The sequence below is a fragment of the Jaculus jaculus genome, chromosome 1 (assembly GCF_020740685.1).
Source record: "Jaculus jaculus isolate mJacJac1 chromosome 1, mJacJac1.mat.Y.cur, whole genome shotgun sequence".
Classification (NCBI taxonomy): domain Eukaryota; kingdom Metazoa; phylum Chordata; class Mammalia; order Rodentia; family Dipodidae; genus Jaculus; species Jaculus jaculus.
This window is the reverse complement of record NC_059102.1, coordinates 89,123,261-89,150,792: the sequence shown is the minus strand read 5'-3', so window position 1 is coordinate 89,150,792 and position 27,532 is coordinate 89,123,261. Positions and strand designations below refer to the sequence as shown.

At 36.6% G+C, this 27,532-nt stretch overlaps 1 protein-coding gene across 2 annotated transcripts in view; it reads right to left on the bottom strand.

Annotated features, from left to right (window-relative positions):
- The window catches only part of Focad (focadhesin), a 364,375-nt gene that overhangs the window by 245,617 nt on the left and 91,226 nt on the right, over window positions 1-27,532 (bottom strand). For both annotated transcript variants that reach the window (XM_004658412.2, XM_045146459.1), the window contains 5 exons: window positions 22,533-22,634; window positions 16,288-16,492; window positions 12,759-12,965; window positions 6,519-6,606; window positions 3,154-3,356 (listed from right to left, as the gene is read on the bottom strand). In XM_004658412.2, the coding sequence (XP_004658469.1) occupies window positions 3,154-3,356; window positions 6,519-6,606; window positions 12,759-12,965; window positions 16,288-16,492; window positions 22,533-22,634 (805 nt within the window). The remainder of the gene's footprint in view (window positions 1-3,153; window positions 3,357-6,518; window positions 6,607-12,758; window positions 12,966-16,287; window positions 16,493-22,532; window positions 22,635-27,532) is intronic.

Here is a 27,532-nt window from a genome sequence, read left to right as displayed (position 1 = left end):
TAAAAGCAAATAAACTAGGACCTTATCTATTAAATATGTGGAAAAAAGATGCTATTGCTTAATAACTGGCTAAAATATCTTTACCTAAAGCTCTCTTCTATGATCAACTGAAAGAGATAAAGCAGCCACATTGAGGGTAGAGAAATAAAAGAAGTTCAATAACTGTTACTATTTAAATATTAATTGTTTAAATTGCTGCAATTTCCTAAAGGTATTAGGAAGGAAAAGAGCCAATATTCTTTCCCTCAGTCAGCTCCTAATAGCAATGGAGGTGCAAACATGTAACCCTCTAAATTAACATGGCATGTGTGCATTAGTTAAATGCAAGAAATGCCAGGAACATAATGAAGGAATAACAAATACTGACTTAGGGAAACTAAGAACATGTAGCTGAATCTTGGAGAAAAGGAAGTTCATGTGAAAGACATGAAAGAGCATGGCGTGCAAAAGCAAAGATTTGGGAAAATACATGGACAGTGTGGGACAAGAGGAATTGAAAGGCGTGTTTGGAATAAAGGTGCCTAAGCAAAAAAGAACCCAACAATAAAATGTGGCTTAAATTTTTTAAAAGGGTGATTATATATCTACTACAAGCCTCAATGAAGGAGCACAATGTCACATAGAGGGTATTTACTGCCCTCACAGTATTCCTTCCTCCTCCCTCTTCTCTGCAGCTCTAAAGTCCTGCTCTTAGAGGTGATGTGTAAGATTCTCACACACACCTGAACAAATAGTAAGCTGAGTCCTCAGGTATTAGAGTCAGGGTGAGCCTCAGCAAATAACATTTGATTTAAAGGTACACAGCTCAAAGTACACTGCCAAAGCCCTAGGCCCATTCCAGAAAAGTCTGTATTCTATATGGGCAAAGTAAGAGGTAAGTTAAAAAGAAAAACCATTAGAATTTTTACTTCCCTGATCAGAGATCTTTTAAGAATGATTTTCTCTTAATGAAGCAGGATATCAATTTCAAGTATTAAAATTTTAATTGTGGACTGGGGAGATAGCTTGGAGGTAAGAAGTAGGTCAAGTGCTCACCTTGCAAGTATAAAGACAAGAGTTCAATCCCCAGTACCTAAGTTTAAAAAGCCATAATTGGTAGCACATGCCTGTAATCCTACCACTTGGGAGGCAGAGACAAGATGATCCTTGATGCTGGCTAACTAGACACCTAGCCTAATTGGTGAGCTCAGGCCAATGAAAAACACTGTCTCAAAAGAAGTGGATGGCAATCTTGAGGATAAAAACAGAGGTTGTCCTCTGACTTCCAAACATACATGCTCACACTCATGTGCCCACATCCATATAAACACATGTACACATGCATGCAAACACATATACACACATACAAATAATAAATGAAAATGCATACAAAGTTTCAACTTAATAAAAATATTTTAATGGGGCTGGAGAGATGGCTTAGCGGTTAAGCGCTTGCCTGTGAAGTCTAAGGATCCGGTTCGAGGCTCGGTTCCCCAGGTCCCACGTTAGCCAGATGCACAAGGGGGCGCATGCATCTGGAGTTCGTTTACAGAGGCAGGAAGCCCTGGCGCGCCCATTCTCTCTCTCTCCCTCTATCTGTCTTTCTCTCTGTGTCTGTTGCTCTCAAATAAATAAATAAATAATTTTTTAAAAAAATATTTTAATGGAGCAGTTTAGATTTAGAAAACTAATACCCATTCAATTTTCCTATTATGTTAGGATAATTCCTACTATATTCATGAACAAGGAATAACGATGACTGGTCTCATATTTTATTTGCAAGGAGAGAGAAAGAATCAATGTGTTAGGGCCCCTTGCTGTTGCAAATGAACTACAGATGCATGCATCACTTTTGTGCATCTGGTTTGTGTGGGTACTGGGGAACTGAACCCAGGCCAGCAGGCTAAGAAAGCAAGCACCTTTCATCAGTGAGCCACCTTCCAAGCCCAACACTGGACTCTTGCTATTATTAGAACAGTTAACAATGCATGATAAGAGAGGTATATGGTTTTCCAGATGAAGCAACAAACAAGTTGTCCACTTATAGTTGTGCCATGTGCCCCTCCACAGAGACCTAAGATGCTTCACCAGCTCATCACAGTTAATCCTCCCTCCACACTCTAAGATAAGTTGGGAAGTAATATTATGTTTCATGACAGGCAAAATTTGATACCAAAGGAAAAATGGTCTGGATAATGTGTCCTAGGATCCAGCCACTATATATTATTGTCACTGAGTAAGGAGACTAAAAATGCAGAATGAAGCGGTAGGACCAACATTCTCACTATGCCACTTCAAAGAGATTTCCAGCCAACTGCTATCTGGCACAGAGTCTTCCAAGGCAGTATAAGCATGTGACAGACTTGTCTTCCACTTGAGGCAGGAGAGAAGGGGCATACAAAGACGACGATATGAGGGCTGGGGCAATGGTCCAGTGGATAAAGTGACTGCTGCTGAATGCCCGTATTGATCTATACACATGAGGCAAGCCCAGCCATCACCAACAGCAGCAGCAAGAACAAGAGATAGCCCTTCCTGGAACAAGGTGAAAAGCGAGGACAGACACACAAAAGCTGTCCTCTGACCTCCACAGACACTTTAGGGCACACATGCACAAGCAATCACACATGAACATAGGGGGAAAAAAACAATTTTACCAGGGAATATTTGTGTAACATGCCACATCAGAAAGCAACTTTTCACAGCTGTCTGCAGTAGCACATACTGGTAGGCAACGACCAAAGAAAGTAAGCCTTCATTGCACTGATCCCCAAACTTCAAGCCATTAAGAAGCATTTGCCCACTAAGACTGTCCCTGATGTAACAATATGCTGTAATTATTAACAGAATTCCATGTTCAAACATGTTCAAGAAGCATTAGGCTAAACAGAATTAGTTTCTTTTCCTCAAGACTAATCAAGACCTTTAATGATCAAAGTACACTGGAATCTCAAAAAGAAAAAAAAAAAGAATGAAAACACTTCCAAAACTTATTTCACCACAGGATGACTCATTCTCCCTTCTTCTAATCCAGAAGAACATACTAACATCTTCCCCATCACTGCCTGATGGAGAGGTTCAGTCTGTTTCCAAACAAACAGAAACTCGGGGAGGCAAGGTGATCTGCAGCACCAGAAGCTTAGCAAGGACAGTGTATAAGGAGAAAACTGGTACCTTTTCGTTATGATCTCTGTAATGCTCCTGTTGTATGGTCTCCAAGAGATTCAGAGCCAACTGTTGTCTGGAGGAACCATCCTCATCCATGGCCATACAACTCTCCAAGGCAGTGGAAGACAGTATCTGCAGAAGTGGCATCACGAGCAGCAGAGATGCCTTTGGGATTTTCTGACCCTCAGCAAAAGAGAGGAGCTTCAAAGCTAATCACCAAGAAAAAGTCATATGGTCAAAATTAATACCAGTCAAACAAAATGCTATTTAGCTAGCACTATGGCTGCTTGTTTTTTTTTGTTTGTTTTTTTTTTTGTCTCTACACAACTGGGTCAAACACATAACTAGAGTGATAAATCTCATTGTAAAAGGAAATAAAAGTGGAATAAAAATTATTATCTACAGAAAGGTGATGGTACTCTCAGAGAAGATGCATATTCTATATCATAAGGTCTAAATCAGCCCCCTTTTAGGTCAATGTGAACTTTTCAACTTCCACACCAGAAACATACATACAGATGTACAATAAGTTAGTGATGTACAGCACTTCCTGGAAACTATTAACAGAAGACATAAGACATAAGAAGATTTTTTTTCACAGTATTATTTTAAGATTATGGGATGAACCCTGACTTACTGAAAGATGCTATTCATAGACTTCAGAGCTAAATTATCAAACTAACCAACTAATTTCCCCACTATGCCAAAAGAAATTCTTTAAGCTTTAAATCATGTCAATGACTTGTCAGTGTTTTAATAAGCTGGAATTCAAATCTTAACATGATCTGAAATACAAACACATGTAACTCGTGCACTGTTTTTTTTTATTTGTGTGCATATGTACGTGTGTGTATGAGCATGCACACAGAGGTCAGGGGACAGCCTCCAGGTGTCAGTTCTCTTATTCCACCTTCTTTGAGACACAGCCTCTTACTGCTTTGGCCACTGGCAAGTCCAGCTGGCCCTCCAGCCTTGGGTTCTCCCAGCTCCAACTCCCATCACTGTAGGCAATTTGAGACAACATGGACTACTTTGTGTCTTGCTTTATTTGGGGGTTAAGGATTAAACTTAAGCCAGCAGGTTTACAAGCAAGCACGGATAACTGCTGGGCCATCTCCTGAGTTCTGTTTTTTTTTTTTCTTTTTATATGTGTAAATATTAGTCAATCCATAATTGTCATCAAGACATTATGAAAATCCATGTCTTTATTTCACTTTTGTGTCTCTTTAATGAAATGGAAATGCATATACTATAAATATTTTAATATCATATATTATAACTTGCTATTTATAATCAAGTCCAGTGTTAAGATCAGAGCATAAGATTATATTAATGCTTGCATTTTTAAAATTGAAATAATCACAATATTGTTTTTAAAACTATTTTTTATTTTATTCATTTATTAGAGAGAGAAGAGAGAGAATGGGCACACCAGGTGTTCTAACCACTGCAACTAACACCAGATACCATGTGCATCTGATTTGATTCTGGGGAATCAAACCTGTGTCCTTTGGCTTCTCAGACCTTAACCGTTAAGCCATCTTTCCAGCCCCAACAATCTCTTGATTAACCTTTTTTAATGTACTTATTCCCCAAAATACTAAAGGTCTCCCTTGCTAACATCTTCCCCATCATTCTGGCTCAATAGTTTTCAGTTTGGTTTATTCATCTAAGTAGGATAACTTCAAAACAGACACTGGTTACCAGAGGGGAAAAATCTGCAGTTCAACAAATTAACAAATCATTTGTTTGGTCTTGTCCCTTTTTTCTATTATACCTGAGTTGCAATATAGGTTTATAGCTTTGCAATTAAAAAGGCAGGTTCTGTAGGATTTTGAATTTTTTCGGTCAATGAAGCAAAAAACAATGATGGGCATAATGGCACATGTTAGTCACAGCACTTGGGAGTTTGAAGTAAGAGGTTCACAATGAGTTGGAGGCCAGTATAGCACTGCAAAGTGAGTTCTATCTAGGTCAGTCTAGGCTACATTGAGAGTCTGTCAAAAATAAAGAAAGAAGAAAGAAAGAAGGGAGGGAGGGAGGGAGGGAGGGAGGGAGGGAGGGAGGGAGGGAGGGAGGGAGGGAGGGAGAAAGGAAGAGAAGAAGGAAGGAAGGAAGGAAGGGGGAGAAAGAAAGAAAGACAACCCACTTATACATGTATGTAAAAAAAAGGCAAAGCTACAAGAAAAAATCACAGTAGTGTTTTATCTGGAGCTAGGGTTGGGAAAGAAGATTATTATTACAAATGGAGACAAGAAGTTTTAAGGGAATGTCGTAAATATTATAAAGCTATATTGGAGTGCTGATTACACAAATCAATACATTTAATAAGAAATATTTTATGGTATACTTTAAATAGTGAATTTTATTAGCATATAAATTATACCTTAATAAAACTTTAAAAAATAAATAGTAGCAGCATTTACAAATTATGCCTCTAGGAAGAACCTATGTGTACTGACAAAGGAAAAAAAAAGGTGGGGTGGGGGAGGGACAAAAGTGAGTCAGAAAAGCACAGCAAGGAGAGATATAGGAACATAAGAGAACAGAAACTGAAGTCTAAGGTTTGAGGGTGTCCTCCTGGGGCTAAAGCCATTTCCAGGCATATCCCAAGCAAAAGAGCCACTCTTTCTCAAAGTCCTTACAAACTGAAATGCCCACAGGAATGAGCTATAAACAGGGACTTTCCCAAGCACTTTTCTTTAAAATGAGGATGGCATTATAAATGAAATAGACAAATCTTTATATGGAACCAAGCAAAGTAAGGCAGCATGAATCAAAGTGGCAAATTTTATGGGTATGTCACATTTGGCCATCTGCAAGACCACACAACTTGATTTTTTTTTTTACATTAGTCTTAGCTCGTGTATGTTTACTTCCTTTCACCACTCCTTCACTTCTCTTTAAGTCAGTACTAAATAATCAAAAAAAAAAAAAATCATCATTCATTGGTCCCTGCTAAGTGAATACAATAATCATAAATTAAAGCCTATTCAATGTGGTAGAAACTAAAAATAATAGTTTTTTAAGCAAATAAAAACTGCTAAGCACTTAATTTCTTTCAAGGGTTTAACATTATTGTTTCTAATTTTAGTGTGCAATTGTGAAAAAATGCCCATTATTACATTTACAAATGTCACTGTTATATCATTTATATTATAAATGAATGGGCATATTGAGTAAATTATGGAAAGTCAAATCATGTACAGGCTTAAAAATTGGAAAAGGGAAAAAAGTCAACTTGGTAATGATTAATTAGGAAAGTTCCAAAATATAAGCCTAAAATATAAAAAGAGCATGATATACTGCTCTAGTGACAACTGCCAATACTTATATTTACAATTTGCTCTAATAAGTGTATTTTTATTTACCTAGGTTTAAGATGGGCTTCTGCTGACTTGCTGGGGCCTGTAAAAGAAGGAAAGCAATTCCAGTAGTGACCAATTCAACAGGAAAATCCTAAAAAAAATACAATAAATAAAAAGACAAAAAAGTTACTAAAGGGGTTCCAACAACCATGGTTTCAAAGCATATATCCAAGAAAAGGACATTTATCATGAACAATCACAAACTTATTAATCTAAGTAAGTACAACTATAGAAAAACTGGTAAAGGCCAAATCATAAATATGTTGTATAAGATTGCAAAAAGGCAATCAACTTAATTCAAAAATAATTAAAGGAAAACTCTTAACCCAAGCTGACAAGTCTTCAAGAACCCATCATTATGGACCTTGAAAGTACCAGAAATACTGAATTTAAGAATATTTCATTTCTTAATAGTTGCTCTACTTTTCTACTTGTCTAAGATAAAACAGAACTCATCTAAGTGGAAAAGTGATTACATTAAGTATATTTTAATAAGTTATAATGGAATATAAGAATTTTTAGTGTGACAGAAGCAGATTATAATATTTCATTAAGTATATCTAAATGTCCCAGCAAGAATTAAGGAAGCATAAAATCATTAAATTTACTAAATACATACATATATAACAAAGAATATTTGTATATTAAGATCTAAAGAAGTATAAAAGATGGTAATTCAGATTTCCAAAAATTTTAAATTAAAAAAGTACAATTAAAACCAGAAATGTCCAGATAACAGTACTATATTGTCTAGCTCTACAAAAGTACTTGAAGAGACAAATAATAATGACAAGGACAGCCAAAAGAGTGACAAACAACAAAAAATGATAAAGGGCCACATATAAAATGACAGAGTCACATGTAAATTCTTGAGGAAGAGTAACATATGGAATGATGATGGACAGTCACATGTAAAGTGACAAGGGAGAGTCACATGTCAAGTAAGGAGGGAAAGTCATATATAAAGTGATCAGGGATGGTCACATGTCAAATGATGAGGGAGGGTCACATGTAACATGTAAAGTGATGAGGGAAGGTCACATGTAAAGTGATAAGGGAAAGCCACATGAATACTGATGAGGGAGCGTCACATGTAAAGTGATGAGGGACAGGCACATGTAAAGTGATAAAGGAGAATCATGTGTAACATGATGAGGGAGAATCACATGGAAAGTTATGATGGAGAGAAACATGGAAAGTGTTGAGGGAAAGTCACATGTAACAGGATGAGGGAGAATAACACTTTAAAAAGAAGCAGATAGAAAGCCGGGTGTGGTGGTGCACACCTTTAATCCCAGCACTCAGGAGGCAGAAGTAGGAGGATCGCAGTGAGTTCAAGGCCACCCTGAGACTACATAGTGAATTCCAGGTCATCCTGGGCTAGAGTGAGACCCTACCTCAAAGAAACAACAACAAAAAAGAAGCAGATAGAAAACAATTTAACAATCAACCATGATTTGCTCAGAAGTCTTTCTCCGAGTGATACTATCAACACTGGCCCAAATGAGTAAAGTCCCTCCATTTCAACTTTGCCATTTCAAAGTGAAATCAATCAAAGCACAAAATCTTCTAATATCTTAATTTATGTAATTTGATAAAAAGGATATCAATTTTCAGTGGAATATATGTCAATTTGTTCTTTTGTAGCTAAATAGTTAAGTGCTCTGAAAAAACAATGAAACAACATCCATCTGAAAAAAGTAAATATAATTCTAACAAAGGCATGCACATTATAAATCACTGCATCACTCTGCCACATTTCCCTCAATTTTTTATTTTTTTTTATTTTATTTTTTTTTATTCCCTTCCCTCAATTTTTTACATGATCATATGAAACAGTAAAGTTGAAAAATTATTTAAATCCCAAATATGGTAGTTTCTAATAGGCTTACAAACCAAAAGATTTCTGTATTCTAATACTATGGCTTCAATGCATTTGTCATAGCAGCTGTCCCAGCAAGGGCCACAGCATAGTATTTTAGGAACATTTTAAGTTGGGGGGAAATTAAAGACATGCTATCAAAAATAAAAATGACTTCCTCTAGGATGTACAAGACTGTTCTGAAGAGGACAGGGTGGCAAGACAGGAGCCAGGATACAAGACATCAAAACATGTTAATCCTTTGAGTTCCTAACAATACCATCAGAAAGTAACAAATAAAGAGAACAGGAAAAGCCATGCATTTACCCTATTTTCTGTATAATTTCTATCACTGAAAATCATGTGTGATGGTGCATGCCTCTAATCCCAGTACTTGAGAGGTGGAGGCAGGAGAATCAGAAGTTCAAAGTCACCTTTACCTACATAATGAGTTCAAGACCAGCCTGGGCTATATGAGATCTTGTATGAAAAGAATTTTTCTACCTAGTAAACAAAGAAATGATAGAATTAGAACATCACCATTTCTGCATGGGGAGAGGGAACAAAAAAGGAATAAGGGGCAGGAAAACAATCAAATTACTGTATTCACATATTAAAGTTTTTTATATATATGTTGTAAAGAGAAAGAAAAAAAAAGCTGATCCTTATGCCTAACTCAAAATTATGAATTCAACATGTGCAGGAGTGGGCCTTAGGCATCTTAAGCTTTGATCACTCTACCTAGTAGTTCTTACAGGCCCTTGTTTGAACCTTCAGATTGGAAAGTAAGTTTCATGAATCTGGTCTCTTGTCAACTAATCACTATAACAGGGTCTGTCATAGGTAGCTACTTAATAAATAGATGCTAAGGAGATATACACAATAAATTAGTGAAAATATTATACCCAAAGGTACTATAACATATGAAATTATAGTTAATAATTATATCTATTACTCAGTCTATCACAAGCACATGAGAAAAATGTGAGGATTCCCAAAGTATAATAATGTGACAAATAATTACTGATAATTCACTTATAGAACAGTTAGCTATAAAATATTTTATATCATTTTATTTATATATATGAGGCATATAATTATGTCTGTTACAAATTATTTGCCCATGTATATCTATCATATATACTAGATATTATGTTACATGTAATATATGTATGTGTAACATACACAGGTATTTACAACAAAAATAGCTTTATGCTAATTTAGTATATATAATAGATATAAATATACATCCAAGTGGAGAGTATATATTATACATTAATTATATGCAACAAAAGTAATATGTAGTTTTAAAAAAAATAATAATGCATAGTATATGAACACACAATATATATTACCTAGAATCCCAGTATATGTGAAAGTATTATAAGGTTGAAAAACTGACTATTTCCTCCTATCTTCCATCAAAATCTATGTATACCACAAGCAAGCACACTTCAGGAAGCCCAGGCAGAACTCAAGCACTCTTCAGTCTGGAATTCCAGATCCACCCCTACACTTTAAGAGCTGGTCCCTAAGATCCACCCACACTGGCATCAAGTTACAAGCTTGAATAAAACTCCTGAATCCACTGGGGGATATCCATTAAAACTACCACAATTGGTATCTTTTTAGTGAGGCCTCTACTGTGAATTTCAGAACAATATATCCAACTAGTCATAACCCATATGAACCTTAAACCAAGCATATCAAAAACCAAATAAAAGGCTGGAAAGATAGCTTAGCAGTTAAGGCACATGCCTTTGAAGCCAAAGGACCCAAGTTTGATTCTCCATGTCCCACATAAGCCAGATGCAAAAAGTGACACATGCATCTAGAGTTTGTTTGCAATGGCTGGTTGCCATGGTGTGCCCATTTGCTTTCTCAGTCTCTCTCTTTCTTTCGTTTTCTCCCCCCCCCCCTCTCTCTCTCTCAAATAAGAAATAAATAAAATAAAAGGTACAACTTTTCTGTATTTTTTATTAGTTTTGTACTCAGTGAATACAGTCAAGTTGGTACCATTGTTAGCCTCCTCCCTGCCCTCCCTCCTCCACTTGTAATTCCCTTTCCCCTCCCGTCTCTTCACCCTCTCCTCTTCTCATCCTTTTCTTGCCCTTCTCCACTTGTCTTCCCTTCCCTTTCTCTCTCCTTTCCCTTCTCCTTCCACTTCCCTTTATTCTTTCTCAGGTTTATTTGTAGAAATAGCACAGGACACCAATCACCAGGACATATCAACCCATCTCCACATAGGCACACAGAAGTCTTTACTATGTAGACTTCCCTGGAGCATGGACACCTTTGGGAGCCTGGGCAAGATCCGAGGACTGGCCCTTGGTTTGGGCCTCAGCCTTTGGTCAGTATAGTCTGCAACTCTTGGAAACACTGGCCCAAGCACACTTTCTAAGCTTCAGATGGGCAATGAAAGAAAGACAACAGAGCTTTCAATTGACATCCCTTGGAATCATGGACTCAAGCTCCTTGTATTTGACAAAAGCTAGCTAAACATACCCCAGGCACACATGGCCTAGGCATTATGTGCATGCATCTTCTACAGGACCTGCCTGTCATGTGTCTCAGCAAACATGTTCCACTCACTTAAGAGTCATATCTTTGAAGTGGGGTTTCTTTTTTTAAATTTTTTTTTATATTTACTTATTTATTTGCATACAGAGACAGACAGAGAGAAGTGAGACAGAGAGAGATACTGGGTGTTCTAAGGCCTACAGCCACTGCAAACAAACTCCAGATGCATGTTCCACTTTGTGCATCTGGCTTTAAGTGGGTACTATGGTACTGAACTCCAATGGTTAAGCTTTGCAAGCAAACACCTAAACCACTGAGCCATTCTCCAGCCTTATCATTTATTTTGTTTTTTTATTTGTTTGTTTGCTTGTTTTGAGGTTGGGTCTTCCTCTAGCCCAGGGTGACCTAAAATTCACTATGTACTCTCAGGTTGGCCTCAAACTTCCTCCTACTTCTGCCTCCCCAGTGCTAGGATTAAAGGTGTGCACCACCATGTCCAGCTGAAGGGGGGGGGTTCTTTTTTAATTATTTGCTTATTTTTAAATTTTTTATTTATCTGTTTATTTGCAAGCAGAGAGAAACAGAAAAAAGACAGACAAAATGGGCATGCCAGGGCTGTCAACTGCTGCAAGTAGACTCCAGATGCATGTACCACTTTGTGCACCTACCTTAACATGGGAACTAGGGAATCAAACTTGGGTCATTAGGCTTTACAGGCAAGTGCCTTAACCACTGAGACATCTTTGCAGCCCTGAAGTGGGGTTTCCTAATGACACTGCTATGTCACTTTCAGAATTGATGGTGTGTAGACTTTCTTTTTAATTATTTTTGGTTTATTTTAATTTATTTCTTTGAGAGAGAGAGAAAGAGGCAGATATATCTATATCTGTATCTATATCTATATATGTATATATATATATATATAGAGAGAGAGAGAGAATATGAATAGGCATGCCAGGGCCTCCAGCCACTGCAAACAAACTCCAGACACGTGCGCCCCCTTATGCATCTGGCTAACGTGGGTCCTGGGGAATGGAGCCTCAAACCGGGGTCCTTAAGCTTCACAGGCAAGCGTTTAACCACTAAGCCATCTCTCCAGCCCTTTTTAAAAAAATTTTTTTGTTTATTTTGGGTGTAGACTTTTTAGACTCAACCATGTATGCATGGCACCATGTAGTTTCCAAAGCAAGACTTATTGTCCAAAGAGGCCATACCTCATTATTTTCTTGTGACTTTATGCTTGGGAACATACTGTTCTCCCAGATAAAACATTCTGCCCAACCTCTGCATCAGGAAAACTCCTTCATCATCTTTAAATATCAACTCATGCTCAATTTCCCTTAACTTCTATTCCCACTAATGTCCCCTCCACTCCAATGTTTTTGAGGCATGGTCTCATTCTGCAGATCATGCTAGTCTGAAACTCATTATTTAGCTCAGATTAGCCTCAAACTACAGCAATCCCACTGCCCCAGCCTTCCAAATTTACAGATGTGAACTACCATGCATGGTTCTTATGACACTATAATACTTAAAATCATTATTTATCTCAAAGTACTAGCTTTACTTATTTGCACATCTGTTCCTTGCAAAATGTATTTTTATATACATAGTTTATAGACCCTACTAACAATGTTTAACACTTGTGCTCTACATGAACAAATGAAAACACAAGTGGTAGATAATTAACTAATGCTTCAACAAGTATTTAATAATTCATTTTATAATAAATGATATTTTTTGTAATACATTAGTAGTACCATTTACTTCTATGAGATCAAATCATCTCTGATATACACATGCACAAAATTTCTGAAGGATTTTAAGTGGTAATTGGCACACTAGTTTCATCCTGTCCTTACCTCCTTCAGAAGCTCACTGCTGCGCTCCAGAAGCTGGATTAATGATGAGCATTCCCCAGTTATCTTTAAACTCACTTCACAGGCACACAGCAACTGAAGAGTGAGCTGGGTAAGCTGAGTTGCCCAGAAAACAGGATGACGCAAAAGGCTTAAATATACTTCTTTGATAAACAGCATCACTTCTGTTGTCTGCATCAGATCTTTTATCTGTTAAGAAAGTTATTGTAATACATAAAATTACAGGGTAATTTTAAGTTATATAAGGTTTCAACATTTTCTCTAAACCTATAAACATTAAAGGAGGTGAAGGAAGTTATATAACTCAATGAGCATGCAACTATATGACTCTACCTTCTCCTTTTGTCAGTAACCAAAATACAATCTGCTAGTGCTGTTTGCTATTCCTGACTGGTACAAATTCTGAAGTCAAATGCTCTGCCCCTCTACCACAAAATCTTTTTTTTTTTTTTTTCCTAGCTATGAGTACAGATGTGTTAAGAAAAGCTATGTAAAAATGCTTATGTTTTGAAGAAAATTAAAAGCTGCTTTTAAGTCTTCAAAAGAACTCTTTCCTCCAGTTCTAACATAGAAACCTGGTAGGAAGGGTCAGCATGATGTCCTAATTAACTAATAATCCCTATCACTGTAAGCCGTAGATGACAGTAGCATAACCATAGAAGATAAGTAAAAGACCATGGTCAAATAGCACTGTCTTCTCAACAGGCTAATGTACACAATAGGAAGCATGTGGGTACTCTTGAAAATCCCAATTCACTTCGCACTCAAAAGTTCAGATCAAAATTCTGGATTTAGTCTTAAAGAGAAGGAACAGTCCTGCTCAAAGACACACTAGCATTTCCCAGAGGTTATAAACAATGAACCATCTGCTTCAGTCAGGATTCTTATGTGTTAAATTCATCACAGGAAAAGCCTGAAGTTTCACAACAGGTTACAACCAAAGGGGGGAAAAAAGGTTGCTTCAAGTTATGCACAGAGAGAAAAATTAACAAAACAAAAATGAAAGATCAAAGGTGAAGAAATTGAAAACATAAAAAAACCTTATAATTCTGAATATTGTGTGAATAAATTGATTCCTTGTGATGGTAATTAGTACACAATTAAAACCTTCTGAGCCCAGTTACTGCCCTGTTCTTAACTGGAAATCATATTTGTGAGATCCGGTACCCATTATCAAAAGTGAACTTTTCATGGAGTGTACATTTTGTGTATCTGATTATAAATTTTATATAGTATTTAGTTTGACTATAAAGCCATTTGGTATGAACATGGAGGGGGTAGGTGTGTGCATATATGTGTATGTTAGTTCCATGAGTTTTGGGAAGCTGATTCTACAAATATCTCATGTAGAAAAATTCTCAGGGCTTAATTTTTCTGGCATTAATAACTACATTCCTCTTATTTACTAACCACTGGCTTTAGTGTTAGAAATAGTTGTAGATCTATTTTCAGAACTGAATTCAAACACTGAAAATTACAGCCTAATAAATAACTGTTTATTGTAAAATAAAATAAAAATGTGAACAGTCCTACTATACTACAAATGCTAAGTTATTTTGCTCTTTTGTAACAGAGAGCAGAAAAAACTATGGATTAGCAACAAAAGGCAGATTTTCATTTGATGATATATTTCCTTAAGTATGTTTGCATTTACTAAACACTTTAAATTCTAAAAAATTCAAAATACAACCTAAGCAAGTTAGTATTAAAAGTTTTCTGGTCTTTAATATGATCAAAATTTTTAGGAATAACTTCAAAGTAATGTTCTGTTCACATACAGACATAGATCATGTGCAATAGATTGCATATGAGATGATAAGAATCAATTAAACTGAGAAAGTTCTACAAACAACACAAAAGAACAACTAGTTAAGAAAAAAAATGGTCAAGGGTTTCACTGATCACCCTCTCCTCATAAATCAACAGTATGTATGGCTATTCCTAAAACAGAAAAGTATTTAAATATAGTTCTGTCCCAGGGTTACTGTGGATCAGATCATATCCATAGAACCACATCTAGCTCTGAAAAGAACATTTCATAGTAGCATATCCCGAGTACCAATAAACTAAACAATTCCGGGCAAAGGACAGTGAAAAATCTGTAAACCATTTCATATGGAGAAATAAAGAAAATGATGAGGAGAGAAAGAAAGAAAGGTTATAAAAGGGGATGGAAAGATGAGAAAAAAATCATACAAGATGGGATGGAGATAAGTTTCTGAAAGCTTATTTAGTTTAAGACAGACTAATGGGTCATTTTTTAGTGGTTAACAAAAATACTTCCCCAAAAGTGGATGCCTTGCAAAATAGTATACTTGATAATAAAATGTTGAATTGGTTACAGATAATAATGGTTTAATGTAAGAAATACTCATTATGAGGTAGGAAATGGATTGTGCTGCCTCTAGGACCCCTTCCAACCCTTAGGTGTTTTCTTCTAGTACAGCTAATTTGTTCACCGAGTAACTGCATATATGCTGCTTCCCTTTTTTCTTGAAGTTTTAGACAAAGATTCTCAAAAATATTCAACAGAGCTCATTTCTATAACTATCTAAGCTTTTCATGAAGATGAAGGCAAACATTTACAACAGAACGCAAGACAAGTAATCTGGGCATGGTGTGAAAAATTGTGCCCTAGTTCAAGACGTTCTGCCTAGACACTGCTTTATTGCCCACACAAAACAAAGGCCTCCCAAGTCACTGGAGAATTCATTTTAATTAACTTCTCTCTGCCTTGATTATAGAAAGTACATTTATGAGTCACAAAGGAAAGATTTACTCTAGTGGCTCCCTGCTAACACAAACTTAAAACAGGTCATCTGTGACCTCAAGTGATCACTTTAAAATATATTCCCAGATTTTCTCCATCAGCTAGGCAGCATAGTGGCCAGATTCCTGCAAACAGTCTAACCTTGGTCATGGGACCGGCTAACCAAATGAGCCACAAAACTCGAAACACACTGACTGGTAAGTAACTTTTCAAAGTGTGTGTGTGTGTGTGTGTGTGTGTGAGAGAGAGAGAGAGAGAGAGAGAGAGAGAAAATGAGCACAACAGGGCCTCTATCCACTGCAAAGTAACTCCAGATGCATGTGCCACCATGTGCATCTGACTTACATGAATTCTGGGGAAATGGAACCTGGATCCTTAGGTTTCATAAGCAAGCACCTTAACAGCTAAACCATCTCTCCAGCTGATTTTTTTTTTTTTTTTTTTGTTAATCAGCAATTGAAGGGACAATTGAAGAGCTCAATACTTCTACTTCCTGAACTCCTACTCCTTTACTCCTACTAATTCTAAAATGGATACTGTTGATTTATAGTTCCTATGAATTAACAGTGTATATAAATGTTAGATCTAAATTTGATTCATCTCCTCCACAAGATCACAAGCATTTCTGGAAACAAGATAAGCTTTGAGTTTCTGAACCACACAGGACCTGAAAGTACTTCATGTTTGTTGACAACAGTCAACATTTATTGGTGCTGACACAGTAAAGACGAAGGACCTTACCTGCAGACAAGGAACCATATCACAACACAGTTGAAGAATCTGTTGTTCTAATACTGATGGCTCTGTTGAGTCACAAAGAACCCGAGGTTGAAGTAAAACTTTCAGCAGGGCTAGTCGGAGTTTAGCATATTCTTGTAACTGTGATGGTTCACAATATAAATACCATAGAAATGGTGCCATTATTTGGATACATGAGATCTCTGACCTGCAAGTCATGTCACACATTAGTCAATCATTGAGTTACAGATATCACTAAATACATAAGGGGCACACAACAGCTGTTAATTCATGGCATACCATAAACTGCCATTTCATCAAATACATCTTACTTTTTTAAAGAAATCCATTTTTATCCCCAAGCATCTATATTTTTATTTATTTACAAGGCAGAAAAAAATGTTTAGCTACACAACAACCTCTTTTCTCTGCAAACAAACTCCAGATCCATGCGCCACATTATGTGTCTGGCTTTATGTAAGTACTAGGAAATCAAACCTAGATAGCAGGCTTTGCTGGCAAGTAACTTTAACACTGAGCAATGTCTCAGCCTCCGTACCTTTTTTGGTTCTGCTATTCCACTGTGACCCAACTAGATCTAAGCCAAGCAGCTCTCTGCACAGGAGAAAATAACTCAAGACCAGGAGACTAAAAGCCAGATCTCCACAACTAAATAACACCTCTTCTTCCACATTAGAATAGCAGCTATACCTCCAAGACCAATCATTGGTGAAGAATTATCTGAGAACACTTTTATAATTGCAGATATCAAGATCTGTTCTCCTACAGTATGACAGAGGCATGCATTTATGGGAACACTGTACAGATAAAAAAAGTATACAAAACAATGCCAGGCCATCTTCCTGAAATGATTGTGATGACATTCATTTTTTACATTTACATTTAACATTTACAGTATCCCCCCAACCCAATTTTCCTTTTTAAAGTTTTAGTTGCTCTTAACCATAGTCTGAAAATAGTTAGTGAAAAGCTCCTGAAATAAACAATTTTTAAGTTTTATGTAATGCAATGAGATTCCACACTGCCCACCGTGTTCCTCCAGTACATAGGTTATTCCTTTATTGAACACATCCACATTGTGCATGACTCTCACCCATCAATCACTTAGCTTACAAGTTTCTATTTGCTCCTTACTTACTAGTGACACAAAGCAGGAAAGTAGTGATCTTGACAATTCAGGAGTACCAAAGAGAAGCCGTAAGATGCTTCCTTTAAATAAATAAGTGACTGCTCTCAACTATTTTTTTATTAAAGAGACAGGATCTCTATATCCCACATACATTGATACTACCTATGGTTTCTGCCATTCACTGGACATCTAAAAATACTATCCCCCACCATGGATATGTGGAGCTACTGAATTGTTAACTAAATGTGTTAACCTGTATAGGATACAAATTATTGGACTTTGAGTCTTTTGATCATTACCAAAGCCTCATAAAACAAAATTATTCCCATTACATCAACACAGAATCTAAAGGAGAGATGAATGGAGTAGTTGCCAACAACCTCCTCTTAATGAAGCATTTCCAACTTAAAGAGGAGTGACTATCTATATATCTTTCATACCTACTTAGATTCCATAATATTCTAATAACTCCTAATCACAAATACAGTCCCAGTCACAAACATGTCAGAATTATCTTCTAAAATAACAATCTGACCATATCATTAACAATTTGCATCAGTAAAAAGTAAAAATAAAGAAAGAATTTTAAATTTTAAACTTAATTTATGGTACTTCTATAACATGGCCTCTGCTTATCTTTCCAGGTTATCATTGCTGGCATTTCTTCACACTCCATAAAATTCACTACACTTATTTCAGGTCTTCAGTCAAACCACTGGGCCTTCATTTCCCTTGCTGTTCCCTATATTTGTAATTTACTTACTTTCCATTCTTCTTGTTCTTCCCCACCTTCTGCTTAATTTCTATCATCCTTCTGTTACCTGCTTTACAATAAGTCCCTTGCTGATAGGTACCACTTGGTCCGGCCCCCACTATGCACTTCTACAGCACAGAAACTGTATTATTGTGACACATTTAGTTCCTATGTCCTTTGTCAAACTGAGGGCAGGGGTCATAGATTTCTATTTACTGCTATATCACTAATGACCATAAACACTAGGCCTTCACAGAGATGTGGAATCAATTAATTCACTTACACTAAGTTATGAAGAGGTAAAATTAGATTTATCAAGTGAATATAATTTTATTTAATCTTATAATTTATTATATACAATTATTATCTAAGATAGCACATAAAACCCAGGACTACCTATTCTTAAGAAGCATATAAGAAACAAGCATAAATTGTGATAGGGACAATCAGTTATGTTCTTAAACTACATGATAGGACATGAAAACTGCCAAAAGAATAAAATAAAATGCAATTATTTCATGGAATAAATGGTATTTGACTTATTTTTCACAACTTGATTTTATAATCCTACACATTCCACAGCAATGTGATTTCAAAACACCATTACCATTAAAATTTTAAAGTTACCAATAAATACAACTTAATTTATTTTTCATTCATTCATTACTTTTTTCACTTTGTGAAATTTATGGACCACCTACAATACAGCAGTAATTTATCTATTTGCTGAAAAAATTTATATAAATTTTCTGCTCTCATGGAATACAGTCTAGATGAATTTTTTAAACTACTGCACAAATACACAAGGTATAAAATCAAAAGAAGGATTTCAATGCATAAATATTACTATAATAGGAAATAAAAATCTTCATAGATGAAGCAACCAAATAATATATGTATGGGTTAAAATATGAAGTGAAAATCTCAAGGGAAAAGACATAAGGCATTATTCCCATGTCTCTCTAATACTATACCCTCCAAAGAATAGAAACTATCCAGATGCCAACAGCTTCCATGGGTGGCTTCTTCATTTTCTTCTACCTTGAAATGCTAAAGGTGAAATGCAAGGCTTATATAAAAAACACTGCCAAGATGTCATTAGGAATTGACATTAGGAAGATGATGTTGTGTTTCCTTAAGGACAATGTAGAAAAATGTCCTTGGCTGAATCTGTCCTGATTTTATATTCGGCATTTCCTATGTGGCATCCAATGATTAACTATCACTTCAGTGAGGTATGAAATTGCCAGGTGTTAAAGAGCAAAAGGAAAACAATAAAACAGAAAACTCAAACCCCAAAGTGATTAAGACTGTTTAATGTGGAAAACTGCACCTCTATCGGCAGATAAGTCTTCTATATTTATGTTCCCCACTAAGGGAGACATAGAAGAAACAAAAAAGGGAGGCTTTAAGCCCAACTCTTTCACTCACATGTTACTTGACCTGAACCAAGTAATGTAATACTACTCTCATTAGTTCACTCATCTAAAATTCTATGTGTTAAACAAGATAACCTTGTGGGACCAGGCCTAAAGTATCTATCATAGCCAATCTACATAATTGTCAATTACTTGAAAGCAAAGTGAAATCTTAATGACATGGGCCTTTAATAAATTAATGCAGAATTTACTATAAATAATGCAACAAAAACTAGCATGAAGGTGCATGACATTCTAGCATATCTGACTTAAGTATCCAGTTTGTTCAATAATTCCTAACAGAAAGAACTAAAATTCAGGCTGTCATTAATTTCATCTCCTTCCATAGTTGCCAATCACTGCTCATATTCTTATTAAAATATCGTCCACCTGGATTACTTTCTGAACAAGAACTTAAGTTCACTGTTTCTAAAGTTAAATCCAATAAGTTAGTGAAAAAGTATAAGATCTCATCATGCAAAGAATAGTGTGGTTGAAATTATCCTTTTCAAAGAAAATAATTTAGAACTTCTAGATAGCTGTACATAGTAAGAGAAAATTTATCAAGCAAATGTGTTTATAAATTTATTTAGATGTCTGTTTCTAATGGAGAATTTATCTAGTAACTGTTAAAGGAAAGGTTTATCCAGTAACTATTAATATCTTACCTAAAAAAAGACATAAAAAGTGAGGGAGAGCCGGGCGTGGTGGCGCACGCCTTTAAACCCAGCACTCGGGAGGCAGAGGTAGGAAGATCGCCAAGAGTTCGAGGCCACCCTGAGATTACATAGTAAATTCCAGGTCAGCCTGAGCCAGAGTGAGACCCTACCTCGAAACACCAAAAAAAAAAAAAAAAAAAAAAAAAGTGAGGGAAGACAGGATGGCAATGGTCATTTTGAACTAATTCATTCAATTTTTCTCAATGGCAGCTATGGAATGAATATTTTTATCCCACTAAAAATTCATATGTTGGCATTCTAACATCCCTGGTGCAAATACTAAGGCATGAGACTTTTAAGAAAGAATTACGTCCTTTAGGATGAGACTAGAGCTTCTACAATAGACATTCATGAGAATTCCCCTGACCTTCCACCATGTGAAGATGCATTGAGAAGACAGCACTCTGAGAACTCAGAAGGAGGCCCCACCAGACAGCAAATATGTCACTTCCTTGATCTTGAACATTATAGCACAAAGAACTGTGTGAAATACATCGTTGTGTACATGCCACTTAGGCTTTGGTATTGTGTAATTGGGGCCCCAAAGGAAATAAACTTAAGATTCCCTGTATCTCTTTAAAACTGCCAGTAGCAATGCATCCTACCAAAAAATTCTATCTAAAATTGAAGGTAATGAAGTCAGACATGGTGTCCTGAGAAGTTTTATTGACAGGACATTAAAAAACTTTCAAGAGGTCTGAAATGTACCTCAATGGTAGAGCACTTGCCTTGCATATTCAATATGGTATGGTCAATACCAGGTAGCAGCAATGTATAAATCCTATGTTACAAAACACTCTTCAGCACACTATCTAGGCCATGCAATTCATAGGCTTTGGTTTACAAAAATATATAAAGCTCCTAGAAATGTGCCAAGCATTATTAATACAAAACATAATGAAACCCAGTATCTATTCCCAGGAAGTCTTCACAGCTAACAAAAGATAAGGCCATGTGGTAAGCACAAAGATGTTAGAAATCACAACTGCAAGCTATTATGGGAAAATAAAAAAGAGACACCTAATCCAACTTGCAGTAAGGAAAGTCTTACTAGGCAGAAAATGCAGGAGAGATTTAAAAGTGGAGAACTTAGTAAGATTCAAAAGAGGAAGGTGAATAACAACAAGCCAAAAGCAGGGAGAGAAGGAAAAGGCACTACTTTCTATGTGGAACCAAAAGCAAGTCAGTGTGCTGGCAAAGCATAAACTAAGAGATGAACAAAAGAGATCACACTGGAACAAAAGAGATCACGCTGGTTAAGAATCATATCAGAAACAGAAGTGAATAAAATACCTTATTTTTAACCTGCAGGCTGGGGAGGTTGAAATGATTTCAAAAAGCCAATCTCAGGGCAGGTGTGGTAGGGGTGGTGCACTCCTTTAATCCCAGTATTTGGGAGGCAAAGGTAGGAGGACAGCCATGAGTTTGAGGCTACCCTGAGACTATGTAGTGAATTACAGGTTAGCTTGGGCTACAGTGAGACCCTACCTTAAAAGAAAAACAAAAAAAAAAAGCAGATCTTCAGTTTTTCCTTCCCATTAAGAACATAAGCCATCAACAGGTAAGGCCTATGAAACAGAGCTGAAAGGTTGGAGGCATCATTCTGGTTAGATCATACACAAAAGCATAGCCATGGTGATATAAGCAAGGAAGTGATACAATGAGTTTCCCTCTCTTGATAAATCACAGACAGAACAATTAGGAGCAAGGGGCAAGAACTGTGGCAAGAGATAATAAAGACTTGAACTGGTGCCACATAGTAGAAGACAAAAGAAGGTGGAAGAACCCAGACAGCCATCACGAGGCTTTGATACACTAAATCTATATCTATTGGCTATCTGATCTGACATAGTGAGGTAACCTAAATCCCAACTGGCAGGTTTCTAATAAATATATTATCTCACTAGACAATGTGCAGGAGGAAGAACTTAATATGTCTAGTCACCTTTCCTGACCACTAACCAATGGTCATCTGCTTTAATAACACCTTTCTTCATATTCAATATTTCAACCACTAACAACTGGTAGATTACTCTTTTACACAGAAAAAGTTTAGAACTTCCACGAGCACTAGGCCATCTCTTTTCTTTTTCAGAACCTTTATAGTCATAGCAGCTAAAAAAAGAAAAAAACAAAATAAAGTGTAGTTCTAGTTCTTAGATTAGCATGTACTTTTCTCTCTCCTTCATTTATTTAATTTACATTACCTTTCAGGGCATTGCTGGAAAAACGCTGTCAGCTGCTGCAGAAGTACTGGCCAGCAATCGGGCCTGTGTTCAAGCACAGTGATCAAAGGCTGAGGATGATTTCTGAAAAACACAGGAAGGCACATTGTTAGTTGCCATTTCAGGACTATGCATTTTCAATATCCAAACACAGAAGCAAAATGAGTGAATGCACGAGGAGACTTTCCCAGGCTTCGCTATGCCACAAAACTAGTTGCAGAATTGGTTCATCAGAACTGATTTTTTCCATAATTCCTTTATTAAAAAAGAAAATGAGGCTGGAGGGATGGCTTAGCAGTTAAGGCATTTGCCTGCAAAGCCAAAGGACCCTGATTCAATTCCCCAGGACCCACGTTAGCCAGATGCACAAGGAGGTACACGTGTCTGGAGTTTGTTTGCAGTGACTGAAGTCCCTGCTGTGCCCATTCTCTCTCTCCCCCCCCCCTTTCTCTGAGAAAGAAAGGGAGGGAGGGAGGGAGGGAAGAAAGGAGGGAAGGTGGACCCAGATTCTCAGCTATCCAAATTTGAGCCAGGATTCAGAAATCTAATAGCTCTGTCTTTGGCCAAGCTCCTGAATCCACTCTCCAAAATTCACCCCAAGAGGTTGAATAGATGGCCCAGCAGTTAAAACACTTGCCTATAAAACCTGTGTCTGAGTCCCCAGTACCCAAATTAAACCGTGTTTGCACTGCCTAGAGGCCCTGGTGGCAACAATTTCCCCATCTCTCTGCCAGGTATGGTGGCACACACCTTTAACCCTAGTACTCAAGAGGCCAAGGTGGGAGTATCCCTGTGAGTTCAAGGCCAGCCTGAGACAACAGAGTGAATTCTAGGTCAGCCTGAACTAGAGAATACCTTACCTCAAAAAAAAAAAAAAAAAATATATATATATATATATATATATATATATATATATATATCTCCATGGCTGGAGGGATGCCTTAGCGGTTAAGGTGCTAGTCTGCAAAGCTAAAGGACCCAGATTTGATTCCCCAGGACCCACATAAGCCAGATGCACAAGGTGGTGCATGCTTCCAGTGTTGGTCTGCAGCAGCTGAAGGCCCTGGAATGCCATTCTCTATCTGCTTCTCTGCCTTCCATCCTCTTTCTCTGCCTTTCCCTCCCTCAAATATAAATAAAAATAGTTTTTAATTATTCCATGATTTCTTCATTTATAGAGGTCATGACCACCTCAGCCTCCTGCTGCTCTCTTCCATGAAGGCCAGGGTCTGTTTCCTCTAACATCTGTACAACTTCTAAGCACCATCTGTCCTTCTCTACTCACACTTTCTGCCTTCTCAGCTCAGAGGATGAAGGAAAAGAAAATATTTTTTTCCCAACTCAAAAAAACAACCTTTATAATTACTCTTGAGCAAGAAAGAATCTTGTCAGGGCTATTTCCATTAGGAAAGCTTAAAAGATTATATTAAAAGTAAGATCTCAATGAATGGAGCATAGAAAAGAAAAACAGATGCACAGCCACAGGTCATTTTAAATAGTTAAAAAAGTGGTAGAATCTACGAAGTACTGAATAAACATTTTAGTAATTATTGCTGTTTTCTTCTGTCTGGGGAAAATTATGAAAATGTAAAATGCACATTGTAATATAAAATTAAAATGTATATACAAATGGAAATAAAGATTCAGCTGTTTAAAAAAAAAAAATTAAAATGTATAAATATCAGTGTTTTAATACAAAAGGACTCATATACATGTCATTTTAAAATATTTTATTACTTATTTGAGAGAGAAAAGGGGGCAGAGAGAGAGAGAGAGAGAGAGAGAAAGAGAGAATGGGTATGCCAGGGCCTTTAGCCACTGCAAAAATAATTAAAGATACATGCACCACCATGTGTACCTGGCTTACTACATGGGTACTGGGGAATTGACCTGGATCCTTAGGCTTCACAGGCAAGCACCTTAACCACTAAGCCATCTCTCCAGCCCTACATGCCATTCTGACCTTAATTTTGAAGCCAGAAATGATAATAAAAAAAGTCAGAAACTATCATTATAGAAGGGGAGACTGGGGATGCAGCTCAGTTGGTACAGTGCTTTTCTAGCATGCATATCGTCCTAGGCTCAATCCCCAGCAGCTTCAGAAACCTGGGGTGGTGGTACAGACCTATAATCCAAACACTTGGGAGGTAGAGGCTAGAGGATCAAAAACTCAATGTCATTCTGAACTACATAATGAGTTTGAGAGTTTAGGATACAGGAGACCCTATCTTAAAAAAAAAAAAGAAAAGAAAAGAAAACTGTTTTGTTATTTTTATTTTTTTACTTTTACAGTGAAGATTAGTCCCAGGTCAGTGCATGTGCTAGGCAAGTAAGCTATCACTTAAGCACTTGCAGTCCTCTAGCGATTTCTTAAAGACTGCCTTCTTGATTGTTCTGAAAGTTTAGTAGCTGTTCCAACACACCAGCATCACCCAGAAAATTACAAACACAAATTCTCAAGCTGGAAAAATGGCTTAATGGTTAAGGAGTTTGCTGTGAAGACAAAGGTTCCAGGTTCGACTTCCCAGGTTAGACTCTGGCCCATGTAACCCAGATGTACAAGGTGGCACATGAATCTGGAGTTCGTTTATAGTGGCTGAAGGCCTCAGTGCACCCATTCTCTACTTTTCTCTATCTCCCTATCAAATATCTCCCTATCTCTTTTATCAAATAAACTAAATAAAACAAAAATTTTTTAAATATTAGAAATCAGATACATAAGTCCTCTCTACCCAATGCAGATATCTAACGGAGTCCTGCAACAAAACAATGGTTCTCATCCTTGGTTGCCTGTCATATGATCTGTGGAGGTCTTGAGGCCAGTGCTTTGCCTCAGTTACCTTTGGGTAGATGGAAATAACATTCATGCATTAGCAATATTTTAGAACACAACAAGTTAATTCTGTATTGCCAAGTTTGAGAACCTTAAGCACTAACAATCATGACTATTTAAGAAAATCTGAAAAATAAGAATCAAGTTTTTGTATGGTCTCAAAACACTGAACTGCTTTTCTTTTTCTTTTTCTTTTCTTTCTTTTTTTTTTTTTTTTTTTTTTTTTTTTTTTTTTGAGGTAGGGTCTCACTCTGGCCCAGGCTGACCTGGAATTCACTATGTAGGCTCCGGGTGGCTTCGAACTCATGGTGATCCTCCTATCCCTGCCACCCGTGTACTGGGGTTAAAGGCGTGCACCATCATGCCTGGCTTTCAACTGCTTTTTTAATATTCTTCCTTTAGAAGTAATCTCTCTCCTCTTTCTCTTATCTCCAAGGGGAAAAAATATTATGGACATACCTCCCTTTAAAAGCATACAGTTTTGTCCAAATTAAGTCAGATAAACAAAAATGAAAGCAGTCATTTCAAAATAAGGCCAGAAATGGTGCACATATGGTAAATAATTCTTACTGTAATGAGGTGTCTATTCCACTCACACTGAGGACTTAGTCCCATGTCATTGCATGAAACTGAAGACCTCTTGCCAGTTATTGGATTTAACCAATTCCATTTAGCATGTCAGACTTAATCTCTAAAAATGAGATTAAGTAGAATATACTAAAGATCCAGATTAATTACTGATTTAGACCTCTAGATAATTAACTTGTCCAGATAACTAATTATGTCCAGTCAAGTGGCAATATTCGAGGGAATAATGTACATTATTGATTCTCAGAAGCAGAAAATCTTAAGAGAAGTGATGTATAAAATGAGAACATTGACTGTTGTTGATTAACACTTGATTATTTACATTATACTATTTCAAGTGAATACAAATAATCTAAAATGAATTATAATTGCTAAAGTGTTAACTTTAAACATGAAACAAACAGCTAAATTCTCTCTTATGAAGCATCAAATTAGTAAGTGAATACAGGGAGAAAAGGGTTGTGCATAAGTAATAACATGGATAAATTTTTAATTCAATAAAGTGAACAACTGCCATCAAGTGTTTCTCAATCTTAGCTTTACTGCCATTCAATGCGAGACTATTTTTTTATAAAAAAATTATTTTTAATTATTCATTTGAGAGAGAGAGAGAGAGAATGAACATGTCAGGGCCTCTAGCCACTACAAATGAACTCCAGACACATGCTACCTTTTGCATCTTGCTCATGTGGGTCCTGGGGAATCGAACACCAGTCCTTTGGTTTTGCAGGCAAGTGCCTTAATAGGTAAGCCATGTATCTCCAGCCCCTAGACCATTCTTTACTGTGAAGTTGTCATGTGCCAAACAGCTTGTCCCTGCTCTCTTCCCACTACATGTTAGGACAATCAAAAGTTTTTTTCAGCTAATGTCTGCTTTGAGGAAAATTTGTCCCCAGTTTAAAACCACTGATCTAAGTAAGCAGCAAGTACTATAAGTGATAAAAACAATAAATAATGGTAGTAGTTCTAAGCTGTTCATAAAAACTGTAATTCTAACCTTACCCTGCCTTATGTGAAGCTAAAAGTAGTCAATCATGCTGAATTTTTTTAATTTCTTATGCAAACACACAATAAAAATTAACATAAGGTGCATAGTAGTAACAAAACATTAGACAATAGAAGGCTTAAAACAGAAAACAAATGTAAAATTATTCCTTTACAAGATATTCTTTTTCTAAAATAAGCAGTATTAGGTAATATACATGCTAATTTGAGTATGAAAAAGTGAAGTTATTTTACTATCTAAAATATTATAATTATAGCATCTAAAATGCCATAAGACTAAGTATAGTTCATTCTTGATATATTCACAAGGATTGATTATAAAATTTATGGATTATTCAAGAATTTTATTTTCCCTGTCACTCAGCAGCTAATGGGAGGAAAGCTTTTATATTTTCGCTTACAGTCAGACTCAAAGGGAAGCTTCAGGATGTCAGGGAAAGCACGGCATGAGCAAAGGCTGGACATCACCTCTGTCATAGCAGGTGGAAAAATGCAGCAGGAGAGTGAGTCAGACTCTGGTAAAGGAAAGATGGTTATAACACCCCTACGCCGTCCC